General features: G+C 40.8%; 1 protein-coding gene across 4 annotated transcripts in view; it reads left to right on the forward strand.

The window, feature by feature from the left end:
* EPC1 (enhancer of polycomb homolog 1) overlaps nucleotides 1-26,702 on the forward strand; it is a 62,187-nt gene that overhangs the window by 24,601 nt on the left and 10,884 nt on the right. For 3 of the 4 annotated variants that reach the window (XM_038755542.1, XM_038755543.1, XM_038755540.1), the window contains exons 2-10: nucleotides 12,158-12,317; nucleotides 18,861-19,006; nucleotides 19,093-19,299; nucleotides 20,613-20,761; nucleotides 22,003-22,162; nucleotides 23,021-23,197; nucleotides 23,280-23,369; nucleotides 23,474-23,622; nucleotides 25,409-25,758. In XM_038755542.1, coding sequence (XP_038611470.1) covers nucleotides 12,158-12,317; nucleotides 18,861-19,006; nucleotides 19,093-19,299; nucleotides 20,613-20,761; nucleotides 22,003-22,162; nucleotides 23,021-23,197; nucleotides 23,280-23,369; nucleotides 23,474-23,622; nucleotides 25,409-25,758 — 1,588 coding nt within the window. The remainder of the gene's footprint in view (nucleotides 1-12,157; nucleotides 12,318-18,860; nucleotides 19,007-19,092; nucleotides 19,300-20,612; nucleotides 20,762-22,002; nucleotides 22,163-23,020; nucleotides 23,198-23,279; nucleotides 23,370-23,473; nucleotides 23,623-25,408; nucleotides 25,759-26,702) is intronic. The other variant, XM_038755541.1, reaches the window with a different exon arrangement.

Below are 26,702 nucleotides of genomic sequence, written 5' to 3' on the forward strand. Positions count from 1 at the left end.
CGTTGCAGATAATAAAACCACCACTTTGCATAATGTTCAAAAATTAATTATACTCATAAGTGGTATCTAGTAAATACATAATACAGAAAATAACCAGAACAAATTTTGTTGTTAGGATACCTGACAAATCCAAATAAAGCTTTAATCAACTTATCTGTTAACTGCTGGTGTTTACTCCCTTTTTGAAAATAAGTTCTGTGTTTTGGGGAACAATATAATGGAGCGACACCCCCCCCCCCAAAAAAAAAACCAAAGTATATAAAGTAAAGTTTCCTCAGTGCAAAAAAAAATAGCACTCATTGTGCTGTCACAGCAGTTGATTGAGTTTAGGAAGGATAATTGTTGTCTTTTCATGGTAAATCTTGTTGCAACAGGTACTCTGGAATATTGCTCTGATTTGGCTGTTTTACTAAGTTTTGAATCATCACATTATGAATCTTTTGATAAATCAGCTTTTCTCCAGGCAAAATGTCACTGTGAGGTGATATGTGGATCTAAGTGATTACTGCTATTTTAGATGCATTTTCTGGATAAATTTAATAAACAAAAGTCAAATACTCCCAGGGTCCAAACCCATGTACTTGGTGTGCTTGAAGTTTACATTGTTTTGGTTAAGCTACAGTCCCTGACCTACAGATATTACAGTCCAATAGAAAAAAGAACATGATTCAGTATAGATTACATAAGAGCATTATGAGTGTATATGTGAGTAAAGATAGTATAAGGTGGCAAGTTATTTTTAGGCTAATCACAGAAAGCTATGTTTAAAGCCACCACAATTCATATTACTGCATCTATAGACCTATGGGGCTATCATGAGCCACCCCATCAATCAGTGGTATTTGAGTATTTACGGTGGGCCGGGCACTGCATTAGATGCTTGGGGGAGTACAATATAGTAGAATAAGGAAGACATGATCCCTGCCCATAAGGATTTTGCAGTCTTTTTCATTCATCCCACTTCCTCTTGTGGAGCCAGGGTCTGGGACAACAGGGTAGGACTTCCCGGTTTAGTCCACTGCTTAAATAAGAGGTGCATCTCTACATTGGGTAAAGAAGCCAGCAAGTCCCTCACTCACTTCTCCTATGGAGAGGCAGAGCAATCTAAGTCTTGCAGGTTTTCACATAAGAGTTGTGACCGGCTTAAAACACATTTTAGCAAACAGGTAGCCGTGAAAGGAGGGGATTATGTGTGTGCGTGTGTGTGTTTTTCTTTTATATTGGCAAAGCACCCATTATGTTTATTGGGCACTAAAAATAACGAGTGGAGAAGTATACCAAATTGCAAGTGTTAGCTTTGACTTTAGTTGTATAACATTTAGCATTTTAAAGTTACAGCATATGGTAAGCTCTCTGTGGGCAAGGAACTTGTCTACCAATTATGTTGTATTGCAGTCTCCCAGGTGCTCAGTACACTGCTCTACACACAGTAAGTGCTCAATAAATACCATTGATTGATCGTGGTAGCACAGTATAGCATGGATAAGTAGACTTTAGGTTTCCCTAAATGGTTTTAACTACCCCCTGATATTTGTGGCTGTTTGCTTTAAATTTATATTTCTTCAAAAAATGTCAATTACCCTAGTCTTGGTATGACCAAATATACTTTATAGAGTGGGGGAGGGAGAAATATTGGGAATGAGATTTCAGCAATGCATGAATAGAAATGAGTAGTAGGTCCAGCTGCTTACCTCATTGAACCTTCCTGCCAACAGAAGGGTGCACTTTCTCCATTGTTTACCACCCTTCCACCTGAAAGCCATATCATTTCTTGCATAAATGCACCTCTAATTTGACTGTTTGAATACACTAGCATTTGGCTTTAAAATGGAAATTTCTCATAAATGGGGCTTAAGCTGGCAAAACAAGTAGCATAAACCAAGTTTATTCTACAATATGTTAGAATGGTTCTATGGTTCTTTAAATAAAATATTCCAACTTAAAATAAGGCTGTTTCTCAAGACTTTAAAAAAAGAGCATTTTGTTTCATTTATAATGGGGCTAAAAATCTAATACTTGGGTGTGGGTGACAGAAAGCTAGAAAATGACTTTAGAGTGCTCTTGGCCAAATCCATCAAATACAAAAAAGGTTTTAATTTACCATTTTATAATGTTCTATGATTCAATCATGTGACCTTTAAAGGGAAAAAATTAAATGTAGGTATCTATATAAAATCATTGTAAACACTATATAACTTACTGCTCTTTCAGTTTACTTTTAACTTACCATCAGTCATAACCAACTAGCTAACTGTTTGGCTGTATAGAACATCGGTAGTTAAAATTTTATCAGGCTCATGCTAAATGGATACTACTGTGGTGACTACATAAAGTCAAATTTGAAACTCCAGTTATCTTTCAAGAGGAAAATCCTTCCTGGGAATACCATTTTTGTGATTGTCAGTTTGGAGGCAGCCAGGGAAGGGGGCTCAACAAGTGTTTAAAAATTTAGCACCAGCTGAGGGGAGGGGAGGATGGTCAATGGAGTCCAATCTCCATTTATAGTGTTGCTGCAATGGTAGTTGGTTCCAAGTTAGATTTTAACTTTAGAAGCAGTTTTCAGGTACATGTTGGTTCAAACACTGCGTTATACAATTCTGTCATAGTAGCCCAAAGTTACCTAGGTATAAATTAAAGGGTACTGTGGATAATAATAGGGGGAAAAAAAGAAAATTTCCATTCTGAAAAGTATTGATGTTCTATATATAACTATTGAACTACAACATCCCTTTTCGGCTTTTAGTGTTTTCACTTCATGATTAGTATATCTTGGTTTAAGCACTTCCCGTCCCCTCCCTTTATAGAGTATTTTGCCTGATTTGAATTGGGATTAGGGCCATTCTATTTTAGCACTAGATAATGGTATCTATTTTACAACGATAATGGCAGATAGTTTGTCTACTGGGGCAAGATGCCTTTTTGCTGAATAGGATGCGAATTATAACACTTTGAAAATTGCTGTATTTATTTCACCTTGTAGATGGTAAACTCATGGGCAGGGAGTGTGTCTGCCAGTTCTGTTGCACTCTCCCAAGTGCTTGATACAGTGCTCTGCACTTGGTAAGCACGCGATAAATATGATTGGTTTCCATAGGTAAACTCACACTTTGTGTTGACAAAGGTTTCATCATTGCACCCACTTTGAAATAGAGATGGTGAATCCCATCTTATAAAAGTTGGAAAACCCTAATGAATTGTCACTGCAGATGAAATTTCAACATACAGACACCCAATAACATGTGAGAAATGAAAAGTTTCTAGAGCTTAATTTTGGTTTTTCTAAAGAGGTGGTTTTTAACTGCTTTTATTCTTGAAAATCTTACATATGAATCATACTGATGTCATGTTAAACTAAAATTTATCATGGAAGGAGTTGTATAGAATTTTCATCATATCTTCATCAAGAACTTTAGTGTCTTGAAAGAGATACAGTTCTAAAAACTGCAAATTATTTTCGGTGAAATGGAACAATTGTTACAAACTCCGCAGGGTAACAATTTTGAATAGAAACTTCTGCAACTATTCATATGTAACACATAAGATTAAAAATTAGGAAATGTTTACATCTGAGGTGAAATATGTTGCTTCAAAAAACAAAGTGGCTTGCGCCTTTTGGTTTTCAAATCCTCTAGGACCAGAGTTCCCTGGTTTAGGTACATCTTGATTACCAATCAAGATTTTATATCAAATTTCAAGAATTATTTTCTTCAACATTTGTGCCTGTATTAATGGTTTCTGGTTTTCCTCCAAGTATGAGGAGTAGGATACTGACCTTTATCCATTTAAGAAAGTGACTGAAAAGACCAAGTGACTAATCCCTTCCACTTTGGGCACCAGTAGAGTGTCTTCTGCTGTGCTGTTGTGTATTATCAGAGCCATGACCTCAATATTGTGAGAGTCTGGATTTTTCTTCTCAAGGATAGCCATTCATTCTCTCTGTCAGCTGCTCTTATCAGCCACCAGGTCGACTGTTATAAATCTGATAAAGTTGGACTTTGTTATGGCTTCAGTGAAATGAGGAATGACCCCAAAAAGGACAGGCAAAGCAAATATTTTAAACACCAGCTATTTACTGATAATCCATTTTCTTTACATTACCCACCTTGTAAAGGACATTGCAGTGACTTAATACTATAATACTGACCGCTCCAGGGCCTCATTATAGATAGGTTGTCTTACTCATTGGTGGTGAATGTCAGTTCGTAGGTAATGGTGAACTTGTATTGTCTGTGGCAGTCACATGGGAAAAGGGCAGGGCACTAAGTCTCTTATGCTTTTTTTTATCCAGTTATCACCATATTTTAGCTGATTTGATTCCATTTTTCTACTTGATGAATCATACCTTTCTGGACGATGTGCTACCTACATAAGAATAGTTATGACGTCTAAAGAGCTTACCATGTGCTAAACAGCACTGTAGATACAAGGTTGAGATCCAGATACAGTCCACAGTCTGTCTTGTGTATATATATATAGGAAAAAGGCCCAGAAAGGCAGTGACTTGCCCAAGATCACACTTTTAGGCTTGTGGTGGAGCTGGGACTCAGTTGCTTGCTTCTGCTACTAGGTCACCCTGCTTGCTGCCAGTTTTGGTTTTTTTTTGCTCTGCTGATTAAAAAAAACTCCAGATTTTCCCGGTGAGACTTTGAACATTTTGATGAACCACTTCAAGGAGTAACCAGTCGTGTGTGTGTGCTCTTCGGGTGCATGTCTCCAGAGCTCACTGACATATTACAGCTCTTGGATTACTGCCTCAAACTTTTGATGAGTCTCAGAACCTGTCAAGCTTCATTTTTCTGGAATTTGAAGGTGAATTCTAAAGGCCCATGTGGGTAACATAGTTTGAACAAAAAAATTGCATAATGAAGTGTTAATGGGAAAAAATCAGTAATGGAACCTTCAATTCTGACTCTGCTGGCCATGGCATTGTAACTTACTTTTAAGTTAATAGTACAGTGATGCCTTTCTCAGAATCCTGTCAGATCTGTTCTTGGGAGAGCTGGAAGTTTGGTCATTCTACTTCTGGAAAAGTTATTTCTCCTTCAACTGCTTAATTTTTACCTAAGGATATAAGGTTTCTTTGGCTCAAGTGTAACTGTACATTATACTTCGGAAATTCTGGATTTTATATTTTGATGGGTTTTTTTGCTGAACTGATCCTGTCTCATTCACGTTATAAATTAAAATTATTGGGTATTTTGGGTTGTGACTTTTGGTGTGTTTATTTCTTGGCCTTTTAACATCCATACTGAGAGGGATAATTATCACCCTTTCTCTGACATCTTTGGGCCTTCAGAGACAATGCACGCTGCTGCTTTATAAGGTAGATGGACAAATAGAGAGGTTGGAAGAAGGATGAATCCTTGATTATAGAGCAAGAATCAGAAGACAGGATTCAAAGAAAAATGATACTGAAGTTGTGAGTTTGACACAAAGGTAACTGTACAGCGAGTGATTTTTGCTCAAGTTAATTGCATTCACAGTGCACATTTGTTTAGATTGTATTTTGAAATCAAAATTTAAATTAGGTTGGCATTTCTAGGTCTGACTCAGAACCTATTTACTAAAAATGCATGCTTCATGGGATACTGGAGTTTTGTAGAAATGGCTTTTTGCATTGATTGGCTGCATGGTATTAATTTCCAAAAAATAGGAGTGCTCTGTGATTCATCAACGATAAGCAAATGTTCCCTGGTGTTCTCTATAGTGATTTCAAATAGTACTGCAAAGGTTAGAGTCAAAATTTTGTTGGTATTCAGGAGCGTGACTTACCCATGATGCTTTGGCTTCAGTTTTTTGTTTTTTTCTGTTGGGCCTTGAAGCAACTGTAATTTGTCAGCTATAGAGTCTGTTGCAGAGAACTATTCTGAAAAGATGAAGGCTGACAAGGGAAATGAAGTCTAAAAAAATCAGGAATGATGTGGTTAAAATGGGCACAAAATTGTTTACCACGTTCTCACACCACCAGGTCAAGAGAACACTTGTTGAAGCTTGAGAGTGAGTGGTTCAAATCCAACAAAAGAAAACATCAAGTAGCAAGTATAGCCATCCCTTAGTCAAATTAATCGATCAATGGTATTTATTGAGCACTTACGTGCAGAGCACTGTTCTAAGCGCTTGGGAGTGTACGATACAAAAGAATTAGCAGACATGCCCCCTGCCCATAATGAGCTTACATTGTAGCATTTTTTTTTGCAATAATGCTATTAGTAGATTGTAATGCCAGTTATTACTACCTCTAAGTGAGGTAGTACTACAAAGTTTATATTTAAAAATCTTCCCTCCTCCAAACTTTGAAATATTTTGACTGATTTGGGAATAGGTTAAAGTCCATTTCTTTTTAGCAGATGATGGTAGTCCACTTAGCGTGATAGATTTTAAGTGTGCTAGCACTAGGTGCCTTTTTTCCCCAAATAGAATATACTAGCACTTAAAAATTCATTTTACAAATTTACACACACCTTATGAAAACTTTTATAATGGTGTATATTTGCACTGCTGTTTGGTCACGTGATTTGGATGATTAGTGGTGAGAGGCCCAAAGTGGATAACTAAAGGGAAAATTAGGGATGAGGGGAAGAAAGTTGGTTGATAATAATAATAGTGGCATTTGTTAAGTGCTTACTATGTGCAAACCACTGTTCTAAGCACTGGGGGGATACAGGGTGATCAGGTTGTCCCACGTGGGGCTCACAGTCTTCATCCCCATTTTCCAGATGAGGTAACTGAGGCACAGAGAAGTTAGGTGACGTGCCCAGGGTCACACAGCAGACATGTGGCGGGGCCGGGATTCGAACCCATGACCTCTGACTCCAAAGCCCGGGCTCTTTCCACTGAGCCACGCTGCTTGTTAGCTGGTGTGTCCATAATCATTAGAATGGATGTCAGACCATCACACTGTTTTCTCTAAGTATCTTGTTAGGTCAGATGGGCCCATTAATGGCATTTCATATATTGTTAGAAGAAATGTTTGTGAATACCACCCTTTATTTTGTAGCTTCATCGTTGACTCTTTGCATTTTTAAGGTTGTCCTTTCTTAACTTTCGTTTGGAAAGTCTTTTTTTAACTAAAAAGTAATTAGGTCAATGCCGGATTTTAGTAAGAGTTTACATTTTGCCTCTTGGTCCTTGATAGGTAGAGTCTTGGGCTGATATGAAGTATCAGCATAGTTTAAAAAGGGTACATGAACAATATGAGAATACATGTTATCTAATCTAGAATAATATGTTTGAAATAGTTATAACTTCATTCAGCTCTCCCCAGTAAATCGTTTATATGTTCTCAAACCAGTTTTGTTAAAAAATAGTTGTACGTTTGGCTTTTAGCCCAGCAGTAGAATCTCAATGGTTCAAGTCTGTAAAATTCAGTCTGCTGGTATTTGTCCTATTCCATCATGTAGACTGATGAAATTCATCATGAGTCTTCCATAAGAAACCGCTGCCGTAGCCAGTTTAGGGAGTACTTTCTTGTTATGGTTTGGTGGTAGGAACTTTAATGTGGACTTAAATATGAAGAGGTAAGCTATGGTAATGGTGGGAAAAGAAAATCTGAAGAAATATTGAGAGGCCAGGAAAAATAGAAATGAAAGTAGTATTACATTATCTGGAGCTGTGCTGTGTTAGAGATATGTGCTGGGGCAAAGCTCATTCTGAAGTTCTGACTACTATTTTTGGAGATGTAGTTATTAAACTTTAGAACAGAGATGGGTACAAATCTAGCCTAGCAACTAATTTGCAGAACTAGTTGCATCTCCAGCTGCAGTGGCTTCTACCTACTCCAAGCATTTGTGGATTATCAGCCCCTGTAATCCATAATATTGAGCACCTTCTCAGTGCAGAACATTGCACTAAACATTAGGGTTAGTAAACTAGAGTTAGTAGATATCCTTTCTGCCCTCAAGGAGCTTACAGTCTAGCAGGGGAGACAGACATAAAATTAAATTGCGAGTAGGGGGATGCAGCTGAGTTTAAAGATAGATACATAAGTGCCCTGGAGGGAAGCGGTGGAGTGAGGTACCTAAGCTCTTAGGGACTGAGAGTTTAAGTGTGTAGGTGACCTGGTGGCAGGGGAAATTTAGTCAGGGAAGATTTCCTGGAAGACATACTCTGCTAATGAAACTCCAGTGTGCTGAATGCATCCCCGGTGGGCTGGAATTTCTGAATGCATCCCCAGTGGACTTGAAGTCAGGTGGGAATTGACTTGGTGGAAGTAGCAACACTTTCATATCATAAATTCTCTCCCCTCACCCGACAGTTGGCATGAGAGTGACTTAGTCATGATATTGAATGAGAAACAGCGTGGCTCAGTGGAATGAGCCTGGCCTTTGGAGTCGGAGGTCATGAGTTCGAATCCTGGCTCCGCCACATGTCTGGTGTGTGACCTTGGGCAAGTCACTTAACTTCTCAGTGCCTCAGTTCCCTCATCTGTAAAATGGGGATTAAGACTGTGAGCCCCACGTGGGACAACCTGATCACCTTGTAACCTCCGCAGAACAGTGGTTTGCACATGTGTTTAATAAATGCCATTATTATTGTATTAAACTAGAGGGTTCTACGTGGGCCCTTTTTTTTAATCTTTGGGAAATTAATGAGCTCACTCCAGACAAAATAATTGCTTACCTTTGCTCTTAAGTGATTCTCTGTGACATAGCATCACACAGGTGCTGTCAAGTCACTAAAAAAAACAAAATATGTACCTCCTTACAAACCTCATCTGTACATGTGCTGACGAGTTTGTAATTGTACTGAAAGCACAGCTGCAAAAATGAGGTTAATCAAATTTCAGTCCATGTCTTTGAGCAGGAAAGGAAGTGGTCATGATAGGACTAAAACCCTCTCCAAGCTCATTATATAGATTATTTCATTATGGTACTTGTTAAGCATTTATTATGTGCCAAGCACTGTTCTGTGCACTGGGGTAGATACAAGTCAGGTTCGGGCTCACAGTCTACTCTGAGAATGGGTGCAGCTATACTAATGATGCCTACCACTGTGCTTCCAGAATTTTCTAGGGAATGTTGTGCATTAGTGTTTAAAAGAGAAAGACATTTGCAGAACTAATTTCAGGTAACTACAGTACTCTAATGGGAATATCTGTAGTAGTAAGCTTATGGCTGGTTGTGGGAAGCTGATGGGTAGCTTTTCCAGTATAAATCAGAAGAGGAGGAGGTAGCTACCATTTAGTCCCCACTGAGTGTAGGGTTGCTAACAGTTTTAGTTGGAACTCTACTCAGTAATTGGTCTTAAATAGCAACTGGAGTTTATTTTAGCTGATTGGTATTTTGTCCATAGGAAATGAACATTTCTTTTGAAATAAGGTGTATCTTTCAATACTTGTTCTCGAATTTGTTTTATTTGGAGTAGAGATGCATTTTCAATTTTTAATCATAATACTGAATTTGGTAGAAGTTGTTTGGCCTAGAGAAGCAACTGAGGTATGTTTCTTTGACATTCATAAACTATTGCATGAAGTTATGAGACAAGGAGACATGTTATGTTGTCAAAATGGGTAGTACTTATAGGGTATATTCAAGCCTATTGTCTGTATTTAATGCCTTGATCCAGAATATTGCACAGCCTATATTTAATCAACTGAGGACTTTCAAGGGTCACATTCTGGTTCAGGGTAATAATATTTTGAAGTCTAAGTATTTAAGCAAATTCCTAGCTGATTTCAAATGAAAATTGTCTAGTTGTCTTTTCTTTCTCCCATTCTTTACTACTCCATTGCTGACTAGAGTTCCCTTCCTAAGATGTTCAGCAGAGTACAGTTGGAGAAAACTGAAAAAGGAAAGCATGGTAGGATGGGGACTGCAAATATAGAAAAGCAGTGTGGTCTAGGAAGTCAGGAGGTCCTGGGTTCTAATCCTGCCTCTGCCACTTGTCTACCGTGTGATCTTGGAGAAGTCACTTCACTTCTCTGTGTCTGTTACCTCATCGGTAAGATGGGGATTAGGACTCTGAACCTTATGTGTTACAGGGACTGTCCAACCTGATTAGCTTGTGTCTACCCCAGCATTTAGTATAGTGTCTGGCTGATACTAATTGCTTAAAAGTACCATAAAAAATATGCCCCAAAACATAGTTTTTGCTGGCCCCCATTGTAGTTCATGGAAAGTCAGCGGGGTTTCTTGAATTTCTGGAATTCTGTTCTGGTTAAAGAAAAGTTGCTAGAAAGGCTGTTTTAAAATGAAAATGATTTCTCAGCAGCAGGTTGCAGTGTGCTGCTGCTCCAGCCCTTTGGGCTGCAGTATCACCCATTCCAGGAAAGGGTACACTGCCTTTCCCAGTCCCCACTGCCACTTGTGACTCCACTCCCCCATCCTCACCCCTCTCCAATCATGCTCCGGTTAAAGGAATTTCTTACTTCTGCCCGTGGGCTTCATGCAGCTGGAGGAATTGAAAAATGAAAAGTTAAGACAGATTTTTTCAGCAGTGTTAGTTTATTGATCTGCTGATCTCAAACATGTTTTTGGTTTATTGCCTTTCTGTTCATGAAGCCCGGGAGAACCCTTGGCCATACTTTGCTCCCTCTGCCTCAGTAATGTCCTAATAAACTGGTACTTTCCATTTTCTTGAGGTTACAAGGATCCACCAAAATATTTTTTACAGACTAGAGTTTGTAGGGCTTAGCTATAAAATGACCTTCCATTTTACCCTCCAAATTGTGATTTTTGCCAGTGATTAAGCTTCAACCTATTAAAACACCAATTTCATTCATATGTTTGGTATCTGATTCACACTTTGTACCCATAGAAAATATGATGACCTATACCAATCTCTTTTAAAAAAAATACCTTCGTTATCCATGTGCACAGGGCTGGTTAATCAAAAAGCCCTAATCTAAATCCAAGCTGATTTGCAGGGAGTTTTGTATAGTCACTCAGACTAAGAAACAAACTACAGAGTTTACATTTAGAAGAATGTTTACTGATCTAATTTTTTAATGGTACTCACATACTAGTAATGGGCTAGGTACAAGATAATCAGGTTAATTGGGGCTCACAGTTTAAGTAGGAGGGAGGAGGACTTAATCACCATTTTACAGGTGAAGTGAGATACAGAGAAGTTGAGTGAATTGCAGGTGGTCACACAGCAGAAAAGTGGCAGAGCTGGGATTAGAACCCAGGTCCTCTGATTCCCAGGGCCATGCTCTTTCCACTAGGCCACACTACTTTATTTAGGAAAGTCACCCCAAGATTATATAATAGTTTCGAGGAGGATGTTTGCCAGTCACATTAACAAGAGCACAAATAATTTATGGTGAGGGTCAGAAATTGGTGGAAGAGGCAACAAGAACTTGCTGATGTGCAAGATCTGAAATTTTGCTAATCAGATTGGCTGAGAAGTAATGCAGATAACCCAGGGAAGTGTGGTCTGGATAGGACTCTACTATAAACTCCTTTTTAGAGAAGCAGCGTGGGAGTTGGGAGTCAGAGGTCATGGGTTCTAATCTGGCTCTGTCTCATCAGCTGTGTGACTTTGGGCAAGTCACTTAACTTCTCTGTGCCTGTTACCTCATCTGTAAAATGGGGAGTAAGACTTTGAACCCCATGTGGGACAACCTGATTACCTTGTGTCTTACTCTAGCACTCAGAACAGTGCTTGGCCAATAGCGTTTAACAAATACCATCATTATGATTTCTAAAAGGAATCAACTAATGAGAGTGACAGACAGACACCATATGCATCTGTCCCAGTAACCCAAGTAACTCCCTGTTCTTTACCAGTATCACTTCCTTAGTGGTGGAGTGCGGGGTACTGCCACTTCACACAATCTCCAATTTAAAGATAACCCAAAGTGGCACTGTCAACCGTGCTGTTGAAGAAGTAGCAGGATTTGGCCATGATCTGTGTGAGGACAGGGAAACAGTTAAGACTCAGAAATAGCAGGGGTTTGTGAGTATGTGACAAAGCAGCAATTGCTAATGAGATTTGGGGAAAACTTTCAAAGGAAGTGTGGAGCATTCATTGTTGGCCCTCTTTACTGAAAATCTTGTGGACTTGTTACTCCTGGATATGAGGGTCATTCCCCTTTTCAGATTTGATTAAAATTATTAAATATTTGGGAAAACCTCTCAAGTTCGTATAATTTTATTGATGTATTTCTCATGTAGTCCTATGAACCGTTTAGTTTCTATTTATTTATGTTTTTCAGGAACATCATCTCCAGCGGGCTATTTCAGCACAGCAGGTATATGGCGAGAAAAGGGATAATATGGTTATTCCAGTCCCAGAGGCAGAAAGTAATATTGCCTACTATGAGTCTATATATCCTGGGGAATTCAAGATGCCAAAGCAGCTCATTCACATACAGCGTAAGTAATCTTTCTTTTAAATTTACAAAATCCAGCTTAAAATTTTGAGTTTGTGAGTTGTAGGGGTTTTTTTGTATATTGTACTGCTGTTGCTCTTTGCTTCATACCTTTGGTAGGAACAAGCAACTATTATCTTTAGGTCACAAGTAGAAATTTTATAACTGCTGAAGAAAGCTAAAATTGAATATCTGAGATATTTGCTATCCTCTCTGTCCTGAAACTATTCAGGGCACTCAGATTTATGCCTTGTCAGAACCTCTAAAAATGCTAAATAATAGATCAGAAGGCACCTGGTAGGATGGAAATAGACAATGAGTAAGATACAATCAGGCTGTCTCAAAGGTCTTTCTGAACAGAATTTCAAAACCCGTTTTTCAGAAAGTATATTTTGTATTTATCAATGATCACATAGGATCCTTGATTATTATTCCAAGGTAGTAAATGAAACTGTCACCAGATAATAATCTTTTTATTGTTTTTCGGCCTGCTTTTTAATGAACTATTTTAATGAAATCCTTTACAAACAAGAAGGGCTCATTTCCCCTTACCTGAAATCTCTAGAAACTAGCTATGCTGTTAAAATAACACATATGACAAGATGGGAAAGTAACAGGAAAATATCTTGAAAAATTAGATGAGAAAGTATTGAAAACTGGGTTCAGTAAAATTTCGGGGGAAACCTACAAAAGTGCAAAATGTGAGAAACTGGAACAAACCAAAAGAATTGTTAATGTTACTAGAGCAGAAAAGGGAGAATTTTGACAAACCAAACTATTGTAAGTGATGTGTGTTCCTTATGGTTATTCTAATTAGTAGATAACTATTAGAATGCTCAAGTAGGCCACAAGTAGTTAAAATTGAATGCCCAGTGAAGGTTCTTCGTATTAATCATTCCTTGACTGAAAGAGGCTGCTTCCCAGGAGTGTATCCCACTTTTTATTGTCATATTTACTGAGTGCTTACTGTGTGCAGAGCACTGTACTAAGCGCTTGGGAGAGCACAACAATAAACAGACACATTCCCTGCCCACAACTAGCTTACAGTCTAAAGGGGTAGACTAGTAATGAGTAAATGACGACCTTAAGGTTACCTGGTTGATTGGTGTTTCAGATTTACCTGGCTTTAAGGGTGAAAACAGACTGCATGTTGCAATGTGAGGATTTTAATGGCATGATGTCTTTTGGTGTCTCACAGGGGTGTGATTTTTTTTTTTTTAAGCCTAGAACTGGGTGGTGTTCTTATGGTGGAATTATGTTTCAGAAACTAAAATTGAAAGTGTCAGTTGATATCCATCCAACAGAAAGCCATAGAGCCCTTATGAGCTGGGGCCCTCTTTTTCTCTTCTTCCTGCCCTTGTTCTCTTGATTGCCCTTAGCTGTTGTCAAGGACTTGTGGACAAGCTTCTCAGTGAAAGTCTGAAGTTATTTAAATACCAAGAAAAGCAAAGTTCTGTAATGTGGGGAAACAACAGCAGTGATGAAGCCAATTTACCAGGCAGCAGAATGCAATTACCATGTGAAGTTTTTCTTCCAATTCACTCCTGGGTCACCATCTGACGGTTTTAGAATCAGGCTGCTGCTGCAAGCAATTCAGTGTCTATAGGACCCGTCTACAGGGCCAAGAATTTCACGATAGTCAGCCTCAGCTGTGGCTCTTTTAAATTATTGTACCGGAAGACCATTTGGATTAATTTAATCTGATAAAGTGGTGGATATTTGCATAAAGCACTTGCCAAGATCAGTGGGTCACAGTGGTGCTGGCATGTTGAAGAAAGTGTGGTCAGTCAGTGAAAGATTACCAGGCGTGACTTTGAGTAGGGGTTTTAAAAGGTGGGAAGGGTAAGCATAGGAAGTGGTCATGTGTATTATCCTTGTTCAAACCTCAAAGCTTGAGTAGTGAGAGTATTCTGTTTTGTTTCCCTATACTTTGGGCTTAGACCAATGAATGTCAAATAGTCATCGAAAAGCAGTTAATTACAGGATCAGGGCAGGCAGGATCATGAGAAAGAACTTGGTGAACTTCAAAGCTGGGGCCACGTATGAACTGAAGTGATATCACTGTACATCCCATTCTTGGTTTTAACTCCACCTGACCAGGACACTGCAGTAGTCATTTGTGTGAGTTCAGGATTAGCTCACCACAGCATAGTCCCACTGCACTAGAACCAGGAAGATCATCATCATCAATCGTATTGAGCGCTTGCTGTGTGCAGAGCACTGTACTAAGCACTTGGGAAGTACAAGTTGGCAACATATAGAGACAGTCCCTACCCAACAGTGGGCTCACAGTCTAAAAGGGGGAGACAGAGAACAAAACCAAACATACTAACAAAATAAAATAGAATAGATATGCACAAGTAAAATAAATAAATAGAGTAATAAATATGTACTAACATATACATATATACAGGTGCTGTGGGGAAGGGAAGGAGGTAAGATGTGGGGGATGGAGAGGGGGACGAGGGGGAGAGGAAGGAAGGAAGATAAATGGGTAGTGGTGGTTGCTATGGCTTCCCACATCCATCAGCAGTCCTAGGGCATAATGCTAGCTGGTACTTATAGGGCCTCATTATTCAAGACTATTGGCAATATGTGATGTCTTTTTTACATCAAGCAACCCCTTTGTTGCCCAGGGCTAGTAGTTGAGGTACTTGGATATGACTGTGCTGCCCTCTCCTTTATGTAGCAGTAGGTGGTTGTTGTTTTTAGTGGTATTAAGTGAATACTGTGTGCCAGTCACTGTACTAAGCCCTAAGCAGATACAAGCTAAACAGGTTGGACACAGTCCATGTCCTACATGGGGCTCACAGTCTAAATTCCCCTTTACAAAGTAGGGAACTGAGGTACAGAGTAATAGAGTGACTTACCCCAGGTCACACAGCAGACAAGTAGGTGAGAACATAGGGCTGGCATTGGGACAGAGATTTGGAGGGGAGAATGAGAGGTAAGATCACTTTCTTCTTACTCTCTCTTGTTATGAAGAGCAGTTTGAGGGCATGAGAAGAAAAGATGAAGCTGAAGTGTGAATTTTGAAGGAAGTCTAATGATTGTCCTGAGGAGGCAGTCCTGGCCTGGCTGGTGGTGCCGAGGGTAACAGTGGCCAAAATCTGCTGTGTTACCCAACAGAAATGGCCTTTTACTCTGTAAGAATAGATCCTTCACTTTCCCCACCTTAATCATCAACTCGTGTAAGAAAGCCGTGACTGAAGACATGAGAAGAGGGTGTGGAACTCGTGTGAATTTTAAAGGAGGTGTAGAGTTTTAGTTGATGTCAGTTCATAGGTGGACCCCTGGAATTTCTAGTCTTTACATCTGGTTTTGTTGGCTTTCCCTCTTCCATTGGCCAACTTCCATAGTAATCAGTGTGGATAGAGTAAAGCGAAAAAGGTTACACAGCATTTAATTTGGATGAGGAAATAAGAGACCTGCTGCAGAGAAGACACAGAGAGATTCTTTTCCCTCAACCACAGGCTGTACCTTTATTCTTGATCATTTATCTCCCAATGCCTGCTGCTGATCACCAAGGGACTAGGTGAAAGTGAATGGTGACCAGCATTCACATCCATGCCCTGCTGGTGGTAAAATTCCCCTTTTTCTTACCTTCCTTAAACAAATCTAGACAGTAAGCTTGTTGTGGGCAGGGAATGTCTATTGCTGTATTGAACTCTCCCCAATGCTTAGTACAGTAAGCACTCAGTAAATACAGTTGAATGGATGAATGAAAGCCCTTTGCAGATAGGCAGCTCAGAATATTGTTTGATTGCTGTTTGAAACAGCATTGGCATTCCATGAACGTAGCACCCTGGTTGTCTGAACAGCCCTGCTAGGGAATGCACTGCTCATCTCAAATGGGAAAGGGGCTAGAAGAGATGCCCTGAAAAACACATGGTTGGACTCATGCCATCGTAGCATCCTTGTAAATGAAGGACTGACATAAGTGTGTGTGGGTGGGTGCATTACGTAATGGTAGGGTTTTACTTGTTTTGAGCAACATCCATTGCAGAGAAAGTGGCACTGCTAAAAGCCACCTATATAGTTACAAGCCAAAGATGGTCTTTTACTGTTATCGATCTTTTAATAGACTGTGCCAAACTTTTAGGATTACACTAATGTGAGCGGCCACAATATTTTCAAATAAAGGTAGGAGTGTGTGTGTAAAAGTACTGCTGACATGGGGTATGGGATTTATTTGCAGTCAGAGGAACTTAGGTGTGGTAATAGGGAGGGATTACTTGACAGCAATGGGTGACTAAGTCCTAAAGTGCTTCAGAGGTGCAGATGGTATAATTTTTTTTCCCTGTGAGTATCTTAAGGGATCAAATAGATACCATTTTGTTTAGAATACACTCAGTTCTGCCAGGACGTATGTTTTTTCTCTGCATTTTGGCTAGAATGAGATGGTAGAATTAGGAGACTTTTTCTGATGACACAAGCTTGTCTGGTTGCGGGCTATGTGATGTCTGAAGAAACTACGTGGTGTGTACTACCACAACATGAGTTTTTCAGGGTGGGGTTCTGCAAGAATGCAACCATGGGAGAACTAGGTGTAGTTCTGTCTAGAATAAATTCTAGGATGAGCTGGGACCTTTGCAAAGAGTTCTTTTCCAGACCTTGTCTCAAAAGCAGTTGTTCTAAGTACAGCCACAGTTGCCACATGAGACCTCTTAACTTGGTTGTGGCCACAACAACTCGTGTTTTCATTGAAAATGCCATTTGTCATGTATTTTATTAAGTTCTCTGCCTAACTCGCATTGTTTAAAACTATCATTTTTAGTCTTACTAAAAAAGTCCAGCTTCAAATGTTGTGATGGCTACAGAGCAACCACAGCAAAATATTCTGAGAACCAGTGACCTAAGCTATAAAGCCACCATCCTTTGATTCCAGCCACCATATCCCCTCATGTAGTTGTCATGTGGTAGCATAGAGCACCCTTTTTTTAAGCTTGACGTATTTTAGTACCTATCTAAGGTTTCATTCTTAAGTAAACTAAATAATAGTGGAATGGTTTAGGAAACAACCAATTGGATTGGGAGTGTGATTGTGGGCTGTACGTTTATGAAGCACCAAAAAAAATTACAAGGAACCACAGTGGTAGACTTAAGGGGGATTGACAACCAAGACAAATTCTTATGCTTAAAACCAAACATCTGTTAGGATAAGGGCTCAATTCACCCTGATGTCTTGCTGTCATCATGAGCAGTATTTGAGTACCTGTATAGAGAGCCCAGTTATGGGGGTTCGGGAGGCAGACGAAAGTATAACACGTTCCGTGTCCTTGAGTTCAATTTCACACTCCCTGCCAAGGCAGCATGCTGGAGCACAGGCAGTCCTAGGGCTCCTCTGGGCTGTGGGAGATGGTGTGGGAGAACATGGTTAGAGGATGCAGATGGGGAGCACAGTCCAAGAACTGAGGGCAGCGGGGAGGTTGATACACTTTATAAATCAGATGCTTAGAGGCAAAGGAGCCAGATAGGGGACTGCAGGACCAAGAGCCAGGAATTAGCAGGTAAGGGTGTGCGTGGGCAGGGGTGGGGGTGGAGAGAGGGCGTGAGGGTAGGGCCTAGGGTAGGAATTACTGGCTGGGTCCCACAGATGTGTAATCCTGTGAGGCTCATGGTGATAGGAGAACAAGGCCAGAAGATCCAGGCAGGTTCAGACAGCTCCCAGAAAGCTGAGGAGGTTGTCTTTTTGGAGGAGTCCTCTACTGAAAAAATCAATAACAGCTCATAGCTCTTGTGAGCTCCTCAAAGGCAGATATTTACAAACTCTCCGAGCACGTAGTTCAGCGTGCAGCACAGAGTAAGTAAGCACTCAGGAAATACTATTGATTGATCATACGACAAAATAAAAGCCAAATATTTGGGATTCTTCTAAAGTCTGTGCAGCCAAAACTGCCATCAGTCAATCGTCTGAGCCCGTACTGTGTGCAGAGCACTGAACTAAGTGCGTGGGAGAGTACAATACAACCGAGTTGGCAGACACGCTCCCTGCCCACAACGAGCGTATAGTCTAGAGGGGGAGTGATTTGTCAGGGGTGGTAGGTTGGAGAACATGTGATTTTAGTAGGACTTTGGAGATGAGAGAGTGGCATACTGTTGGAAATGAGGGAGAGGGAGGTCATGGGCAAGGGGTCAGTGGTGAGACAGCTGAGATGGAGGTAAAGTGAGTAGGTTGGCGTTAGAGGAGCGAAGTGTCAGGGCTGCGTTAGATCAGTGAGATGAGGCAGGAGAGGGAGAGTTGACAGTGCTTTAAGGCTTATGATAAGGAGTTTCTATTCAATGTGGAGGTGGGTGGGCAACCATTGGAAGTGTTTGGATGGGAGATGTGAAATGGATTTTAACGGGAAAAATAATCCAGGCAGCAATTCAGTGTGTTTTCCACTCTCCCTTTGTTATATCCTTGGAGGTCTTTTAGCTGAAACTGTATGCCCTTCGTCATGCAATGAATATTATTGGTTGATATAATAAACGCTTCTTGATTATCAGGTTATGGGATATCTGCCTGAAAAAACAAGTGAACATGTTTGACTCTCCCGATTTTTAGCTTTTAGTTTGGATGCTGAGCAACCAGATTATGACTTGGATTCTGAAGATGAAGCCTTTGTGAATAAGCTGAAAAAGAAGATGGACATCTCTCCTTTGCAATTTGAGGAGATGATTGATCGGCTAGAAAAAGGCAGTGGCCAGCAGGTACAGCTCTTAATGCAAATTCAGTATAAGAAATAAGTAGAAGCAACCAACATATTGAAAATGACATTTTGGATTTTTGCATTTAGCCAGTTAGTCTGCAGGAGGCCAAGCTACTGTTGAAAGAAGATGATGAACTGATTAGAGAAGTATATGAATACTGGATTAAAAAAAGAAAAAACTGTCGAGGTCCCTCTCTCATCCCAGCAGTCAAACAGGAAAAGCGAGATGGTTCCAGCACAAATGATCCTTATGTGGCTTTTAGAAGACGTACCGAGAAAATGCAGACACGAAAAGTAAGTACATCATACTGCGTGAAATGGTTCTGTGTACATGAGGGAAACTATTTTTTCTTAATGTCTTAAAATCAATGGCCCCTTGGATACTTTATATGATACTCTCCCAAAGAATTAAATTATGGATACTTTGGGTCAACCTTAAGTCAGTTAATGACATGGTTTGGGTTTTACTATTTGTAAAGCTTAAAGTTCATTGTAAAAATCCGTTGTATTATTTTCCCAGTGCTCCCGTTCTTAATGTCTGAAAACCTGAATGGAAATTCAGATATACGTTCTCGTAGTGCAGGAGTCGAAAACCTCTGGTTCTCGAGAAGGGCCCCTAGCCGAGGAGGGACTTCTGGACTCTGCCCAGCCAATCCCTGCTTAGAACAGGGGGAATCAACAGCCCATTTCAGGGCTTGCCACTGGGTAGGGTGGTTGGGTACTGACTTCCAGAAGGCTCTGGGGCTTGTTGGGCAGCTCCACTCATCCAAACCTCTTGGACTGCACACTGTGTGACTTTGGGGCTGGAAAATTTTTGCTCTGGGGCACCCAAAGAGGGAATGCCTGCCAATTGCATCAGCCAGAGTGGGGGAAGTACCCACCCACCCTGGAGGGGACGGCAGGCCTGGCAGTTCTTCGGAGCCAGGAAGGGAGGAGGGATGACCCAGTCAAAAGGAGTGGAGGGTGGCTGCCATCAAGGGCAGGAACCCTGGTCATATCTTCCCTCTCCCTCGCACTAGAGCAGCTCAGTGGAAACCGGTCACTGGCCGTGGGGTGGGGAGAGCGGGACCCACCTGTTCCTGAGCCATCCTGGCAGCCCTTAGGGGAGGGCAGGGGCTCCAGCCTCCTGGTAGTATTGGGTGGCAAGCAACGGGCTCTGTCACTGCTGCTATGTCTGGCTGCGTGGACATTGCTCTGTGGCATCCCTGAGGCAAAGGCCCAAGGAAGAAATTACCTTCTGCCAGTGCTGGCCCTTCATTCCTCTCCCCTTTCCCTGCCCTTATGGGCAGCAGTAACTACTGTTTTGAAGCAGCTGTGGAGCACAATAACGTCGCCTTGTGCCGTGCACAGCGTGACGTAACACTGTCACATCATATGGCAGGAGGGCAGGGAGTACATTGTTGGATTTGCCCTCTAAAAGCTTTGAGCCATTGGTAAGAGTTTTTTGTTCTGGCTCTTCTGCCCTAAAGTGTTGCTGGCCGTGTTATAGTAGGACCACCTAATGATAGAAGAAGTCTGTCAGACTGCATTTGGCTTTGACACAACCAAATCAAATACTGTTTAAACTTGAGTAGTGGAAATTCACGATTTTATTTCCCTATTCCTAGAATCGAAAGAACGATGAAGCCTCTTATGAAAAGATGCTTAAGTTGCGTCGAGACCTGAGTCGGGCCGTAACAATCCTTGAGATGATAAAGAGGAGAGAGAAGAGCAAGAGAGAACTATTACATTTAACACTGGAAATTATGGAGAAGAGGTAAACATGGCCATATGGGTGGTAGGCACTATGATTCTCTTTGAGTCTGTCTGTTCTGGGAAATCCCAACATCAGATGGAAAAGGGTGTTTTTTATTTTTGTTCTTGTTTTGTTTTTTATGGAATTTATACTGCCAGGCACTATACTAAATGCTAGGGTAGATACAAGCTAATCAGATTGGACACAGTCCATGTTCCACATGGGGCTCAGCCTTAATCTACATTTTACAGATGGGGTAACTGAGGCTCAGAGATGTTGTGACTTGCCCAAAGTCACAGAACTGGCAAACAGTGGAGTTGGATTAGAACCCAGGTCCTTCTGACTTCCAACCCCATGCTGTATCCACTAGGCAACAGTGCTTCTCCCAAACTTTTTCATAGGCTCTCCTAGACCGCCTAATGACTCTAAAAGTCTGTCACTCTGTCAGTAATATTTGAGTGCTTACTACGTGCAGAGCGCACCGTACTAAGTGCTTAGGAGAGTACAGGACACAGTTGGTAGACACGATCCCTATGATCGTGCACTTTGTAATCTAGTCTCCTATTTAAATAGGCAAGAAAGGCTAGGATTTGATACTGGCATTTTCTTTTGCCATCTGTTTTCCAATACCGGGAAGAAAAATTAGATGATATGTAGTCTGTCTCCTGTGGATTTGCACTCTATCCAATCAAAATAAATTTTTACCTATTCCTACCACTGCTCCACTCCTCCCTGGGCTCCCTGTGAAGGCAAAAAAACACAGAAGGCAGCGATAATGATGGTCAAAGTGACAGCAGCTGTGGTTTTTCTTTCCTCTACCGCTTTGTGTCGTCCTTGCTGGGCTTCCTAGAGTTCTCGCCCCTTTTGCGGGGGCCAGTAGGTAAAAACTACTGCTTTTGTGATTTATATCATGCCTGCTGCAGGCAGGAACTCTTCCCAATACATGAAAAGATTTGCATGTGGCACATGTACTGTGCACACTAGGGTGTACCCAGGATAGACTGTTTCTTTTTATTTTTTTTATTATTTTTTTTTTTTTTGTGTGTGTGTGTGTACGTACACAGAGTATACTCTTGATTACATATGTACAGATCTTCTGGATTGTGGGTTGGTTATCTGTGCTCTTCCCAGAGTGTGGGGTGGTAGATGGAGAGGTGATGTGGGGTGGGGGTGTGCCTATGTGGAGTAATGCCAGATGGCTTAAAAGACTGTGATTTCAGGACTTGAAGCCTTCATTTTTCATCTGTAAAACTCAATTTCAGGTATAGCTTGGGCGACTACAATGGAGAAATCATGTCTGAGGTCATGGCACAGAGACAGCCTATGAAACCTACCTATGCTATCCCCATTATTCCTATCATCAATAGCAATCAGTTCAAACATCAAGAAGCAATGGAGGTGAAAGAATTTAAAGTGAGCAAGGTAACTTTTGGTGACAGATCGAGATCATGTTTGGTGAAGTGCTTTAGCATACTGTAGTTACTGGTGAAAATGCCATTTCAGGAGAAAACCCTTGAGGTTTGTGTGTTCCTGTGAGTGGCATTTTCTGTTCAACTGTGCTAGGTTCTAGCATCTTGCATTTCTTATAGATGTTGGGTTTTGTAATTACTGCACAGTTGTCCCTTGGAATTCTCCACACATCTCACCCCTTAAAAACTTCCAGCTGTTGCTCAGTCCTCTCCGCATCAAACAGAATCTCCTGACAGTTGGTTTGAAGGCACTGTCAGCACAGCATTAATTGTATTGTAGAGCCCTCACTGGTTAAGTTTGATACCAAAGTTATGAGTCTGAGGTGGATAGAGCTGAACCCAGGTCCAGCTGCAAATCCTCCACCTCCAACCTCCCAGGACCCTCACATACCTGATGAGGGGACTGTAGCCCTTTAACAGGCCTGCTACTGCATGTTTCTGCCTTTCTGTCCCCGGAGTGGTTGGCTGTAAGTTCCAGAAGCGCACTGAGGCAACCAGGTTTATGCAGAAATTCTATCCAGATGTGAGCCTGTTTTCATTCGTAGTGCACCTTTTGTGCTCGAGTCCAGGTACCAGGTTTCCAGTCTTTCTAGAAATATTTTGAAACAGAATAGATTGGAAAAATGAATTGGATTGTACTGATTGGATGGAAGATGCTCCTTAAAATCAAATATGAGCCAGTTAACTTCCGTATCTGTTGTGCCTTGCTTAGAAGCACCTTGGCGCCATAGTTTTGTTAACTGATTGCCCTCGGTCACTTTAGGTGTGCTGAGCTTCTTCTTTAATTGAGTGCCTGTGGCTTTCGTTACAGCAAGAGAAATCTGATGTCATACGACCTAAAAGGAAATATGAGAAGAAGCCCAAAGTCTTACCGTCGTCTGCTGCTGCTACTCCTCAACAGACGAGCCCCGCTGCACTGCCAGTCTTTAATGCTAAAGATTTGAATCAGTATGACTTTCCCAGCTCAGATGAAGAACCCCTCTCCCAAGTAAGAGTAAGACTTATCAGTAAGCATCAAGAAAGAATGTTCTGTCTCACTTCTGACCCTATTTTCATTTGATTGTTTAAAGGTCTTGTCTGGTTCTTCGGAAGCCGAGGAAGAGAACGATCCAGATGGTCCTTTTGCTTTCCGTAGGAAAGCAGGCTGTCAGTACTATGCTGTAAGTAAATATTTACCTCTTTAACAAAGTCTGACGTGTGTTTGTGAACAATGATGTTAAATAGATACTTATTCTTCTTTGGTGTGTTTTTCATTTTCTTTTAGCCCCACTTAGACCAAACTGGTAATTGGCCATGGACTAGTCCTAAAGATGGAGGATTAGGAGATGTACGGTATAGATACTGCTTAACTACCCTCACTGTACCCCAGAGATGTATTGGATTTGCACGAAGACGGGTTGGGCGTGGTGGAAGGTAAATCGCTGTCTTCGTTTTTTGCTGTTTGTGTCTTCTCAGATAGAACAATAGACCACTTTTTGGGCTTTAGGAATAAAAGTCCTGTATTGTATTGAGACGTCAGTGGAGGTTGTTTTTTTTTTTTGCTTGTTTTGCTTTTCTTTTGCCAATCCAGCTCTTGTAAAATAAATTTTAGTTGAGTAGACCCTAATCTCACTTAGCCGAGACCTTTTATATGAGTGGAATGAAAGCCATGTGCGTTGGTATGACATAACCGTGGCCAGGGAAGGGGTACAGTGAAAACAAATTCCATTTCTTCCAGAGTACCCAGTGCCTTGGATTCATGGCTTGGCCTCCAGTCCCACGGAATGCCCAGTCAGAGACTGAGTAGTTCTGCTGGATTTGTATGGACCCAATATCTTGCTCCTAGACCAACCTAAATTCTGGTTGCTTCTCAATCTTGGCTAGGTTCCAGCCCCTTAACCTGGTTATAGTGCTTAAAATGGAATCCCACCTATAAGAATCGGATAAAATGGCCCAAAAACTTTTTAACTTTCTCGGTGGGTGGAGACTGAGAAACCCCCTTGAATGAGGCCTTGAACACCCACCTGAGCCTGGTGAAGTTTACTAAACAACTCACTCTGTCCGTGCTTTCAGAAGCGGGGATTGGAGGGGGAGTGGCCAGCCAGCCCCTGAAGAGTCGGGGCTACAACAACTAAAGAAGATAAATAGTAAATAGTGAAGTAGGTAGTAGTGGCCAGGGCCTGCCACAAGTTTGTGTCTAGCCAACCATGGAGGCGGACCTATGAACGCAAAGTTGAGGCAGTGTTAAAGTTCTGCTGTACATAATCAGAATGTTTCATTTTTGTAAAATGACATTCTGCACACATCTCCCCTCCCCTTAAAAACCTCCAGTGGTTGCTCATTCCCCTCCACATCAAGCAGAAACTCCCAGCAGTTGATTTTAAGGCACTCGATCAGTTCTTTCCCTACTACTACTACTACTACTACTCCCACTAAGAGTACCTCAGTGACTAGTACCTCAGATACTAGTCAATATCAAATCATGTAGATGGCGGCATTTTAGGCCTCGGACACCATCCCTACATGACAGTGAAAATGGTGAACTCTCCTGTAAAAAATTATACAGGGGTATAAATCGAACAGGCACAGCACAACCTGGGACCCAGGCATGCAGTACCTCTACACAAAGTAAAACCTATATCCCTGCTCACACTCTCCATTCCTCAAAAGCTTACCTACTCGCTAACCCTCTTAGTTACTCTCTCACCAACAACCTCTTGCTCACACCTGGAACTCCCTCATTTTTCAATTATAACAGACTATAATTGTGTCTGTTTCCTAAGCCCTTCTGAAATCCTACCTCCTCTAAGAGGCCTGCCGTGGTTAATTTTATCTCTCCCCACTTTATATCCCTCGATTCTCGTGCCAGCATTTCTGCAGCACTTAAATGTTAGTACTATGCTCTGCACTCACTGTGTGCTACAAAAATACCATTGATTGAAATGTTATCGGGGAATGTGAATATTAGGGAATATGGAAACCTATCATACTCTATTAACCTTCCTGTCTGTATATTTCAGGGTCTGTTTTAGACTGTAAGCTTTTTGAAGGCAGGGACGATGTCCTCTAATTTTGTAGAATTCTGATCGCCTTAGGCACTCGATAAGTACTTTTGGCTGAGTAATAGAGGAAACTTGTTCTGTAGTTTCTTAATCTGTAAAGTTTGGTAGAATTAGTGGCAACAACAACCCGTTCCTCTTTTTTTTTTTTCCTGTTGTAGGGTATTACTGGACAGAACTCATTCAGACTATGACAGTACATTTCGCCAGCTGGATTTGGAAATGCTTTCCTCCCCACAACACTCTCCAATCAATCAATTTGCCAATACCTCAGAAACAAATACCTCGGACAGATCTTTCTCTAAAGACCTCAGTCAGATACTAGTCAATATCAAATCATGTAGATGGCGGCATTTTAGGCCTCGGACACCATCCCTACATGACAGTGAAAATGATGAACTCTCCTGTAAAAAATTATACAGGGGTATAAATCGAACAGGCACAGCACAACCTGGGACCCAGTCATGCAGTACCTCTACACAAAGTAAAAGCAGTGGTTCAGCAAACTTTGGTACGTTGTTTGCTTTGTTATATTTTCCTGTGGTAATGTTAAGTTCACTGCAGGTACGCCTACAAGATGCGTGTTCATCGATGTTTTTGTGGTCTATTAATGGTAAAAGAAAAAACTATACCGAAAAGCTCCTGGTGGCACTATTCATTTGCAGCATTTCGTGAGTGAATTTTCAGTGTGTATGCAAAGGCATCATGTTGCTTTTTAAAAATGTATAAATGGGGATGCTCTTAAAAGATAAATAAATGGGATATCCACTTAAAGTAAAAACTCAAGAGTTCTCTGGTCTCTAAAATGTCATGACTTATACACTTGGGAAACTTCAGTTATTCCCCTTGCCTACTTAGATGGAGGGAGCAACACTTTTATACATCCTCTTTTTCAGATTACGGGGAGTAGTAATTTTGGGGAAAAAAACTGGGATTTTTGTATGAGTACGTATTTTGAGCAAATGTATTTTTTAAGTAAGTTGGTATAAATCACTTCTGAAAAATCTCAAAGTATTTTGCAAAGAACATCCAGAAATATTCACATAAATATTATTACAATAAACATTTACTATCTAAAATAGGGTAATTTTTTACTTGAAATATATTAAATGAAAACGTAAGGGAACACCCGTAGCCATAGACTTTCTACTAATGTTTACCAAAATATCATAAGCCTATACAATTTACCCCTCAAAGCAATACCAAAGTCTTATAGCCAGTTGTCTCCAGTTTGGCAAGTTTATATTTTAAGTACCCAGAATAAATTCAAATCTCTCCCATTTTAAAGATGTAAAGAAAGAAGAAACCCCAGTTGTCTTCTGGAACCCTAACAATATTATCAGGAAATATATGGACTGTTGTGGGAAAAGACGATTCCCATCTTGTCCGTCCAAGTGTTCTTGCTAACTCTTGTGGATATGAACTGGGAAAGTATTTGAGCCATCATTATGTGCT

This window comes from Tachyglossus aculeatus, chromosome 13 (genome assembly GCF_015852505.1).
Source record: "Tachyglossus aculeatus isolate mTacAcu1 chromosome 13, mTacAcu1.pri, whole genome shotgun sequence".
NCBI classification, from domain to species: Eukaryota; Metazoa; Chordata; class Mammalia; order Monotremata; family Tachyglossidae; genus Tachyglossus; species Tachyglossus aculeatus.